The sequence below is a fragment of the Betta splendens genome, chromosome 9, assembly GCF_900634795.4.
Source record: "Betta splendens chromosome 9, fBetSpl5.4, whole genome shotgun sequence".
NCBI lineage: Eukaryota > Metazoa > Chordata > Actinopteri > Anabantiformes > Osphronemidae > Betta > Betta splendens.
In genome coordinates this window covers 30,281,084-30,293,264 of record NC_040889.2, presented here as the reverse complement: position 1 = coordinate 30,293,264, position 12,181 = coordinate 30,281,084, and the positions used below count along the sequence as shown (strand labels likewise).

The 12,181-nt window shown below is 43.1% G+C and overlaps 1 protein-coding gene across 2 annotated transcripts; it reads right to left on the bottom strand.

Annotated features, from left to right (window-relative positions):
- Nucleotides 1–226: 226 nt before the first annotated feature.
- ercc6l (excision repair cross-complementation group 6-like) lies at nucleotides 227–8,196 on the bottom strand. Of its 2 annotated transcripts, XM_029163729.3 has the most exons (4): nucleotides 7,993–8,196; nucleotides 5,321–5,365; nucleotides 1,920–4,543; nucleotides 1,579–1,776 (listed from the first exon to the last, which is right to left on the bottom strand). In XM_029163729.3, exons 1-4 carry the CDS (start codon nucleotides 8,046–8,048, stop codon nucleotides 1,721–1,723), a joined length of 2,781 nt encoding a protein of 926 aa, XP_029019562.1. In that variant the 5' UTR covers nucleotides 8,049–8,196; the 3' UTR covers nucleotides 1,579–1,720. The 2 variants fall into 2 exon arrangements, with proteins under 2 accessions (XP_029019561.1, XP_029019562.1); XM_029163728.3 differs by having other exon boundaries at nucleotides 227–4,543; nucleotides 7,993–8,194.
- Between the last annotated feature and the right edge of the window lie 3,985 nt (nucleotides 8,197–12,181).

Sequence of the window (12,181 nt, the reverse complement as noted above, 5' to 3'; positions counted from 1 at the left end):
CAAGATGACTATTTCCTCATAAAAATTTCTTCACATGCAGCAAATGATGGAGCTGCATTCAAGCAAGCAGAATAAAAGCGAAGCAGTGAACTGTGAAACTCATAAATGGACTTTGGTTGAATTCGTTTCTCTTCAGAAAACCTCGGGCTGGTTTGGTGCCCAGAACAAGACGTCAGCAGACGTCACACTGACCAAGAGTCCACACACAGACCTCCAGCAAAATGTCACCACTGCAACATACTGGTAAGAAATAATATCTGTGCGACATTGGACATCCTGCACATATAAGAAATGGATCATTTTCGAACACATTTTATTAGTTGGAATGTTGAGACTGAAATGTTAATATTCTGACTTCAACTCCAGAATTATTTCTGTTTTAAGTTTTGAAACAAGACATTAAAACATTGTCACCAGTTGAAACCTTTAGCCATAGATTGAAACATGCAGAACATATAGTTATTGCATAATAACCAGAATTTATCTGATCAATAAAGATAATCTGTGGATCTGTGGAAGCCTGGATTGAGTACATTCATTCCTCCTCTGAACCACTTGGCTCCATTCTGTCCCAAAACATGTCAGGGCATCACACGGTTTCTTTGGCTCAAAGGTTTTCTACATTGTGACTCTGCCTCATATTCATTATGTTATATGTTATGATACACTTACATATATAAAGCAGAAAACAGTTGACTGATTAACACCTGCTCATTGTAGTTCCAGATATGTTAAAGAAATAAAGAAGAAACAAAGTCATCGAGCACCAGAAGACAATAAAAAAAATTAAGTACCAAGACAAAACCTAGCACGCTGTTCCCTCAGGAGTCCTGGGATATGCTACGTTCTCTGGCTGAGCTGTCGGTATAGCTGGATGGTCATGAGCTGAATTTCGGGATCTCCAGGCTGGATGTCGATAGCTCTCAGGAAGAAGCCCAGCGCGTCATCCAGCTTCCCCTGACTGTAGCTCTGCCTCCCTCTGCATACTAAGGAGTGGTAGCTCTCAGATTGCTCAAACACATTGGTGGTGACTCCTGAATCAATGGTGCACTGCTCCATCCGCTCTGTGGATTCAAGTTCTGGTTCACTGGTTGATAACTCAAGATTGCTGCTCATTTCCTCCTCTGTGTTTATGGTCATTCCAGTTGTTTCCTCCAGCTGAAGCTCATAGTCATGGCCAATGATGTCCTCCTCCTCTTCAGCCTCATCAGAATACTTCTTTGAACCATCTCCATCATCACTTGCTTCCTTTTCATCAACCATGTCCTGCTGGTTGTCCAGGTCTTGGATGATTGACTGTAGTAGTGACAGATGAGAAGCCACAGAGGTGTTTCCTCTACCGCTCCGTCTCAAAGAAGGGGAAGCAGAGGGAACCGATTTAGGTGTTGAGGCACCAAGCGCCTTGAAGGAGTTTTCAAGTTGACCCTTTACCAAATCCTGCCTCTCAACATCACCTTCATCTTCACTATCGTAAATTACTGCAACTCGTTTTTTTCTAATTATTATAACAGAATCATTCATCGACTCGTGCATTTTATTGCCCAGTGCTTCTCTGTGTTGCATCTCAGAAAGAGACTTATTGACATCAAATGTCCCATCCATCTGCAACTGTGACAGCAGCTTCCTTTCCTCAGCTTCGCTCTCTTGGTCATTGACAACTTCATGGTCTAAAAACATGTCACTGTCTTCCAGCTGCAAATTGAAGTTGCCTTCAAAGGACTCAACCCCAGTGCTCACTCTGGATGATGCGTCTGCTTTGAAGCTTGAATTTGATGCCTGCAAGACAGACAGTTTTTTGTTCTTCAGTTGTGTGATAGGACAGCTCGGATCTATCTTGGTGCCGTACAGGGACTGTAGGGTCCTGGTAATCGGCTGTTCATGTTCTACAACTGTTGTAATATATAGTAGACTTCCTTCACCTGCTGCAGCCTCAGAAGTGACAGACCGGTCCAGTCGTTCCTGCACGCAGACGTCTGCAGCCTCAGAAGTGACAGACCGGTCCAGTCGTTCCTGACCGCAGACGTCTGCAGCCTCAGAAGTGACAGACCGGTCCAGTCGTTCCTGCACGCAGACGTCTGCAGCCTCAGAAGTGACAGTCCGGCGCAGTAGTTCCTGACCAGAGATGTCTGCAGCATATGTAGCCTCCATTACAGACCTCTGGGGAACCGCCTGGTCAGTGGTGTCAGCTCCGTCCTGGCTTACGTCTACAGCAGGTTGATTCTCTCTCATACTCTCATCTGCAGTTAGATGAATAACGTGGTTACTTTGATTCCATAGGCTGTTCTCCTTGTCAGAACTCGACTGATCCAAGTCCACTACAGCTGGTGAGCCCTTAAAGTTGCTGTCAATTTGTGAATGCGAAGGGCTTGGTTGTGTGACTTTGCTATTGGCGTCCGTTGGCCGTCTGAGCCAGGCTGGTTCTGTGCCCTCTGCCATGGTCTCTGCCAGCTGCATTTGCAACTCCGATTCTGCCTTCATCAGCTCTCGCGCCTTCTGAACTCGACCTTCGATGTACTGGTGCTCCTCCAGGTTTTCTGGAGCCTCTTCCTGGTTGACATCAAGTGAGAACATGAGATCGTGATCAGAGATGCCAAACATGTCCATGCCGTGTAGGTGAGCAATGTGCTCGTCCAGTTCGGGGTCCGTCCATCGGTGTCTAGAATGCAGGGCCTGAAGCTGCAGCTGTGTGGACGAGCACCGCGTGTCCTCAAGAGTGAACAGCTCCTTCAGCTCCTGTTTGCTGAAATATCGAAACGGGTTCTTCTTGTCTCCGGTATTCTGTCTGATAAGGGAGTCTTTGAAAACCTGTCGTCTGTAAATCTTCTCCTCCACTGTGCCGCAGGTAATCAACCTGTATATGACAACGTTTTCGGTTTGCCCGATGCGATACGCCCTGTCAACGGCCTGGGCGTCTGTCGCTGGGTTCCAGCTTGGATCATAGATGACTACTCTGGTTGCTGCAGTCAAGGTAATGCCAACCCCACCAACCTGGGTGGTCAGAAGGAAGACAGAGTAACGCTCATCTCGCTGGAACAAGGAAATAAGCCGCTCTCTCTCTACAATCTGTGTTATCGTGCCGTCTAGTCTCAGGACCTTGAAGCCTCTGTTGCCCAGAATGCGTTCAATGATGTCAAGCACCTTCCTGTAATGAGCAAAGACCAGTGTGCGGTGGCCTTCTTGCCTGAGTTGGTCAAGGAGTGCAAACAGAAAAACAAGCTTCCCAGACTCTGATATTAAGGTGTCATCAGGAACGTTGGAGATGCTGTGACTGTCAGGATCTACATTGTCCATATACTGGCTCTCAGCTGCACGTTCCTCCAGGCCCAACTTGGCTATGGCTCCAGTTGACAGCAATCTTGGGTGGTCACACAGCTTTTTCAGAATGGTTAGTTCAGCCAGGGGGGATCTGGTGGTCACGAGCAGCTCCTTAATGTGGTCTAGTGAAAGGAACTGCCTGTATATGTCTTCCTGAACAGTGCTCAAATAGGTCCAGATGATCAAGTCATTCTTCCTCGTCAGCGTGGGCATGGCTGCTCCGGAGTCATTTTCAGGATTGTGGCTCTGCTTGTCTGCTTGTTCCACTGAAGGAGCACAGTTCATTTTGTTTTTCTGCACTTCTGATTTGGTCCTGCGAAGGAAATAGGGTTTTATTATGGCCATAAGGTTCTCAGACATGCGAAAACCAAGAGCCTTCTCCCCTGGAGTGGCGTCCTTCTCCCGGGCACGGGTGATGGGGTTCTCATACTCAGATCTGAAGGTTTTAGCAGTTCCAAGAAGACTTCCTTGACAGGCGAAGTCAAACAGCGCCCACATTTCTCTCAGGTTGTTCTGCACTGGAGTTCCTGTGAGAAGAACTCTGTTTTTAGACAGTATAGCAGAGGCACTTTTGGCTGTCTTGGTAGTTGGGCTTTTAATCTTGTGTGCCTCATCCAGGATCATGTAGTCCCATGTGAACTCTTTGTCATGGTACAACGACAGTTGCTGCCAGTTGTTAATGAGCATGGTGTATGTTGTGATGATGACGCCACCCTGCCTCTGGACCTTCTCTAAATTCCTGGTTCTCTCTCTGCTGTCACCATGAAACTCCTTGACCCTCATACCAGGGGTCCATTTGGCGAATTCCTTGGTCCAGTTAGTGATGAGTGAAGTTGGCATGACCAGCAGTGTGTGTTTAACCAACTTATTATCATACATGCCAGAAAGGAAGGATATCACCTGAATGGTTTTACCCAGACCCATGTCATCTGCTAAGATCCCACCTTTACGATTATCTCTGTAAAGACTGTACAAGAAGGTGATTCCATTTCTCTGGTAATCATAAAGTTTATCATGGAGCTCTTTGAAAAGCATTAAACCACTGTTGTTGACGTTGACAAACTCATTATTTTCTTCCTCAGAGTCATTTTGAGCAAGAAAGTCTTTGATTTTCTTCATCCTGCTTTCAAGTTTTTGACTCTGGTGAATATTGTACGCCAGTTTGAAGAACTCTAGCGCTTTGTGCATGTCTCCATGTCTGGCAACAGCTTTGCCCTCTCGAATGAATCTGAAAAGAAAAGAAATGCAGAGGTTAAATAGGATGATAGTGCAGTAACCAGAGCCATTCTTTAATAATGTTAGAGAGTAAACTGATATTTTTCTATTTGAGGTTGGTGTGAAATGAACACTCAGATTAGCTGAAAGGTTTATAACTAGATTCTCATTTAATATGCTACAAATAAATCTCTTAACCTAAACATAGAATTAGCTTCAGGACAAACTGGCTGCAGCCTTTAATTGAAAATCATCTTAAATTGTTTGTTGAAGTCTGGGCATCTGGGTTTTACTTTTGTTTATGACTTAACTGAAAGCAAAAAGATATAAAAGGCAGGCCACTATGTTTCAGGTTGGGTTCCAGACTTCATCTTATTTAGAGTTGTCCAGACATATTACACCGAGAGACCAGTGACGTGAAAAAGTGACACTCTGGCATCCTGTTACCGGATGCCAACCAACCCAATGACAGTCAACTGTCATTGGGTTGGTTGTCTGAAGTAGGTGAACAAAGTGATGGGTGCCAACTCCTCTTGATACTTGCAAATTTAAGTATTAACTGTTAACTACTAACTTAAATTGAAATAGGGTCACTATTTGATTAAACACACTGCTGCAGCCAGGGCTGGCTCTGGCTGCAGCTATGCTAAACTGTTGACTTTTTTATGTTTCCTCTCTGTCCTCTATTGTGATGGACAATTTTGCTTTTACTATTTGATTATTATTTGGGTTATTGTAATTTTAAATTGTTTTGAGTTTACGCTGAAACAATGTGAACGGCTAACATTACCTTTGGTAAGTTTCCATCCTGTCACCTGTGTCCATGGATAAAGACCTGCCAACACAAAGACTGAGTCATCCATCCCATAATGATTAACAGCTTCCTGTGTGAAATGCGTGTTTAATGTTTTGCATTGAAAGTAAACAACTCTGAGACATCAGGAGCCTGATGTGGACACTAGCCGGTATTGCACTTTTTTGGTTTGAACTCTAGGTGGAGCTACTGAATTGATCAAGGCAAAAACAAAATTAACCCTCATTTTGTGTTTGTTTCATGTCAAACAATTTCCGATTCTTTGTCAAAAATGACCAATGATCAAAACTCATCTTAAAAACTGTGGGAATGTATTAATTTTCCATATTTCTTGTGTTAGAATATATTATCAACTTTTTTTGTGTGTGAACAATTCAAATTTTAAATCAATACGCATTCTTTAAAAAGAAAAACTTCACCGATTTTCAATGGGGGCTGACCAAACTGACCTTGGGTAAGAAAAAAAGGGGCACTCAGATTCTTCCACATTATCTATGCAGAAAAATTATTATTTGTTCCTCTGCAAAGCTTCTGAAACGTCTCTTTTTTTGCCTCGGCTCACAGACTACTGCTTCCTGGTTTTTCCACAGTTTGCGCTCTACCCAACTGCTCAGCCTGCCATTGTTTTCCTCGCATACACTTACAGCACCAATATTCAATGGCCGGAGGTCGCGCTGTAGATTATTTAAAAGAGAGCGAGTACTTCAACATGCAGTCTGATATTCATGGTTAGTTGTACAAGTTCAGAGCAAGTTATGTTGTATAGAGAAGCCCCTCTCAGCCTGACCGTTGCTGGGGCAGGTACAGAGGAAACCAGGAAGCACTAGTTGTAGTATCTGAGCCCACGGCAAACCATCTGCCGAGGCGTCTTAGAGGAGGAATAAAATTTATAGAGCAATCTGAGTGTCACTTTACTCTTAAATATTACCCGAAGTCGTTTTGTTCAACCCTTATTAAAAATCAGTGAAGTCTTCCTTTAAGGCCCAATCACCTTATTGATCTGAACTGATGCATCTAGTGTTCTTGTTAAAAAAAAAAAAATTTTTGGAGTATTTTAAAGAACTACTCCAAAGTAGAATGAAAACTGATAAAACAACATCAGGCTTTTAAACAACAATGTTTTTCCCTCAGACATGTTGCAGGTTCTTGTATGGGGTTTGCAAATATGTGCATTGCATTTATGGCATATAATGCCTGTTTTTCATATGTCTTCCTATCTCTAAGAAAACAACACCATGGTTCAGCGTGCTGTCGTCCTCTGCCATGATGTGCCAGCAACTTGCAAAAGTGCAAAAGCCTCTTTCCGCCCCATCAAAATGATCAAATATATAATCCAATGCCTGATTTGGGGAATATTGATCAGTCATGGTGCTGTCCATGACCTGTGTGCTGGTCCTGTAGAAGAGACTCTACTTGGCAAAGACTCTCGTCTCCGCTGTCATTTATAATGATTGGTCATTTTTAACCGGAAAACAAAGAGTGTACAAAAGTTGAATAATACATAAGAAATGCATGGAAGTTAAAACAATGAGCTGCATGTGTTGAAATACACACTGCACAAAATCATGAAATCTGAGGTCATTTGAATGAAATGAACTACTTTTTTTTATGTTGGAAATAAAAATGGTTCATTTCACATATATGCAATCCCCTCCTACATGTTTATATTACATTGATGCTGTTCAGCTAAATTTGACCCAGCAGTAAATGTAAAGGCTAAAAAATGGTTAAAAGAAACACATATATGATTGGTTTGTTCGAATCTGTGAGACATTACAGTCTTTCAGTGTTATCTCTTAACCCCATCTAAAATGTACAAAATTCCAGGTGTTCTATGAGTTTTTATGGGAACTTGTTCACAAGCTACAGTGTGGGTCAGAAGGTTCTAAAGAGAAATCTTACAATGGTCAGAATGATCCAAAAGAACAGGGTTGAAGTCCCTGTTGAGCATTTGGAAGCCAAAAACAAGGCCTCTTCGTCTGCAAGGTTTGCCTTCACAGCCTCAATGTCTTACTGCCTCAGAAAGGGAAGATTTTGGTATCATGAGCACAAACACTACAGCTGCCTATTTCCGTCTCAAACTGCTATAACTTGTAAATATTTAGATTTGGTATAAACAACTGCAGGAATCATCGTAATTCTCTCTCTCTCTCGATCGTCGATCGTGACTGACATTACGTATCAGATCTACGATTCGTTTTTGCAGTCTCAACCAGGTCCAGAAAGTGTTAAGATGTACTAGACCTTTATTTATCTGTTAAAATAACCCAGCACGGAACAAGGGAGTTAAGGTAACGCAGAAATAAGTTTCTTGTAAAAATATATTGGCTACAATCACTTTTTTGGCAACGTAAAAACAGCACCTTATCGGTTGTACTGGTCTCAAAGAGGTACAGACATTGGTCAAGTGAACTGGATGTTCATTAAACCTGTTTAAATAACCCAGCAAAGGACTCCCGCGTGCGGCAATCGATTTCTGGCAGACAGTCGCTTTTTGGCACGACCCCTGTCCCATCATAGTTGTACATAAAAGATGAGCATAACACGAGGGTTAACTCACTGCTATGTGACATCAAGTCACGTTAGCTTTGATGCTGACTGGAAAATGACTGGAAACTAGTCGTGACGTTCACAACGGCTTCACTTACTTCTCCAGTTTGTCGGAAACTTCCGCAACTTCTCCGTTATGGGGGAAAGCGTCCATCCCGTCAACGTTACGTTTTCACCGACACAGGCCAAAACAAATCCCGTAATGTTGCTAGCTGCTTTTTTCCGGACGCACTGTGGTCACATTACCTTTTGTATTAATATGTTTGAACCTGCACCTTTTCCCCGCTATTTCATTATAGCCTATCACCGGAGACGCTCTAGAGACGCCGCTAGAACGCTGTCCAATCACGAATCTGGCAAATGAAGTGGGCGGGACTGTAAATCAAGCAAACCAATGGGAAGCGTTGCTTTAGATCACATCTGGGAGGAGGGTGTTTCTAGAAGTTTCATAGAAAATAGTTTTGCTTTACTGGAACTTCGGTGATTATCTAAGAAAAAAGCCAATAATTTAAATATATTAACTGAATAAATATTTATTCCATAACAAATCAATTTCAGTTGTTCCCAAACAAATTATGCAAATTATGCATACATGTCATGTGGGGGCCATAGCCCAGATATTTTAATATTTTAATTCTTTGATATTTTGAGGCACACACCTACTGTAATTCACTGGTCTAAGTCATCCTCTGTCAGATGGTCCAAATATTACATAATCTTTCAAATATGTATTCTCCTGATTTCCTCCAAATATTTTATCTGGACGAACTGACAGCTCTAGTGAGAGAGGAGAGAATCTTTGCTGAATGCAGTTTTGATAAGTGGTGGCAATAAGTGGTGCCATCCTGGATATGTGACAGTCAAAGAGCGGATCTGCAGCCCTGACATCGAGCTGCTGGCCGTGGGCCTCCGTCCATATTATTTACCCAGAGAGTTTCTACACGTTATCCTCATCGCTGTTGACATCCCCGCCCGTGAACACTGCCGCGGCGTGTGACGTCATACAGACGGCCGTCTCCAACCTGCAGTTCAGACATCATGACGCTTTCTTTATGGTCTCCGGTGACTTTAATCACACCAGCCTCGACAAGTCACTTCCTACCTTCACCCAGTTTGTGAGCTGTCCCACCAGAGGTGAGAAGACACTGGACCTGATGTACACTAATGTTAGGATGCCTACTCTTCCACTGCCCTCCCCCCTCTGTTTATTTATAAAGCGCCAAATCACAACAAAGTTATCTCAAGGCACTTTAGAAGGTAAGACCTTACAGAACTAAACCCAACAGATCCCACATACAGCAAGCCTTTAATTACAATTAGACAGCAACAGTGGAGAGGAAAAACTCCCTTTCTAACAAGGAAAAAACCTCCAGCAGAACCAGGCTGGATGTGGGCGGCCATCTGCCTCGACCGGTTGGGGAGAGGAGAGAGAGAGAGAGAAAAGCACAGCAACAACAACAAGCTACAACAAGCAACAACAGAGGACAGGCAGGATGGTTGGACCAGAGACCGGACACAGGCAGGATGGTTGGATCAGAGACCGGTCACAGGCAGGATGACTGGACCAGAGACTGGACACAGGATGATTGGACCAGGGACTGGATACAGGCAGAATGGTTGGACCAGAGACCGAATACAGGCAGGATGTTTGGACCTGCAGCTGCCCATCACAGACACAGCTCTGAGTCCAATGATACCTGTAGGTGAGAACAGAGTGGTTGAGAGAGAGAGAGAGAGAGAGCAGGGGAGAAGCACAACTACTGGAGAGAAAGAGACAAGGTTAGTTGATCATAGAACAATGATGGGAGGTTATTGGATAGAAGAGATAGAAGGAAATAGAGGAGCTCAGTGTATAAATTAAGTCCCCCAGCAGTCTATGTCTATTGCAGCTTAACTAAGAGAGAGGATGCTTCCGATTTTGGCTATATTTCTAAGAATAAAAGTAGGCGGTTCTGGAGAAAAGACAGATCGTGGTCAAAGATGACACCAAGGTTCCTTGCAGTAGAATATGAAGCTAATGTTATGTCATCCAGGGTGGCTATCTGACTCAACAGTGTCTCTCTGTGTATTTAAGCCTAATGATATGAATTTTAGTTTTATCTGAATTTAATTGAAAGTTTTGGGACATCCAGGATTTGATGTCTTTTAAACTACTTTGAATTTTGTCTAGTTAAACTGTTTCATTTGGTTCCAAGGACATATATAACTGAGCATCATCTGCATAACAATGAAAATTTATAGACTGCTTCCTAATAATCTCACCTAGAGGAGACATGTATAGACTGAACAGGATTGGACCAAGCACAGAACCCTGTTGTACTCCATAGCTAATCCTTGTGTATGTGGAGAATTTGTCATTAACATGAACAAACTGGAATCTGTTCAACAAATAGGATTTAAACCATCCCAGTGCTGTTCCTTTAATTCCGATTCTATGTTCTAGTCTCTGTAATAGAATGTTGTGATCAATTGTATCAAATGCGGCACTAAGATCTAACAGGAGAAGGACAGAAACTAGACCATTGTCTGAAGCTAAGAGAAGATCATTAGTTACTCTAACCAGAGCTGTTTCTGTGCTATGATGTTTTCTAAATCCTGACTGAAAATCTTCATACAGGTTGTTCCCACTCAGGTGGTCAGATAATTGTTTAGCTACATTGTTTTCAAGAATCTTAGAGATAAATGGTCAATTTGAAATGGGCCTATAGTTGGCTAGTTCTCCAGAGTCCAGGGTAGTTATTTTTTGTAGGTTGGAACACAGCCACCTTAAAAGCCTGTGGTACATAGCCTATATGTAAAGACTGGTTGATGTGATTATGATGTGATAATATGGACAAGCTGATTAAAGGTAAGTTCTACCTTTGAGTAATGTGGTTGGGATTGGATTGACTTGGAAGAGTTGAGTTAACTCCATATGAGTTATGGGGAAGAAGCTGTCTAGACAAGACAAATGAAAAATAAATAAATAAATTTAAAGTTGATTGATCTAGACAGTGCTTTCTGACGTTTAGAGGAAGACGCTGATCAGTGTTTTCTCTAATGGTAATAATTTTATTAGTAACGTAGTTCATAAATTTATTTTAGTCAGCCTCTCTACAGTGCTGAAAAGAAACCTGGGGTTGTTTTTATTTTCCTCAATTAGGGCGGAATAATATGTTTTTCTAGCAGCACAAAGTGCTTTTCTATATATTATTAGACTGTCCTTCCATGCAATGCCGTTTACATTTATTTTGTTGGAACGCCACTGTCTTTCTAGTTGTCTGGTCCTTTGCTTTAGGCTGCGGATCTCTGAGTTACTACTATGATACTATGGAGCTAACCTCCTCTGATTCACTGCCTTCTTCTTCTTTAGAGGCTGTAGCTGCAAGATATGAGGCATTAAGCATATAACATGATTTATATGAGTAAATTCAATGCAGACACAGTCTCTATACGATAACTAGGACTAAGAGTGGGTGGCGGCTGTAGAGAACGTGCAGAGAGGCGTGTAAGACTGCAACTCTGCGTCCTGGGCTCCACTCTGAGTTGTCATGGAGTGGGGAGGCTAAGCAACATGGCCATGTTACTAGAGAGCAGAGAGGCTCCGTTCAACGTGGGATGGACGCCGTCTCTTCTAATCAGCCCAGGTTTTCCCCAAAAAGTGCTCCAATTAGCCACAAAGCCCACATCGTTTGCAGGACACCACCTAGACAACCAGCGGTGGAGCGATGACAGCCGGCTATACATGTCATCGCTGGTCACATTGGGGAGGGGTCCAGAGAAAACTACGGAGTCCGACATTGTTTTGGCGAACGAACACACCGACTCAATGTTAGTTTTAGTGACTTCCGATTGGCGTAACCGGGCGTCATTAGCATTAGCTGTATTACGATCTTAGCGTACTTACGTTTATCCTTAGACAGAAGCTTAAGATAAGACTCAATGTCGCCCGCTCTGGCCCCAGGCAAACACTTAACTATGACCGCTGGATTCTCTAACTTCACGTTTCGGACTATGGAGTCACCAATGATCAGAGTGGGTTTTTCAGTGGGTGTGTCGCTGAGTGGGGAAAATCTGTTTGAAACGTGAAGCGGTTGGTGGTGAACCGTGGGCGCCTAAAGCTACGTTTCTTACGAGCCGTGGCCCACTCATGACCCAGCCGCCTGTGGCCTGCCGAGGGACTTGTAGCAGCTAAGCTAGGAGTCTCTAGTGATGTGTCATTCGTGAACAATTTGTTCAGTATGAACTAATCTTTTATATGACTCAGGAGGAACGAATCCTCTCAGTGAACGACTCGTTTAGTTCCAT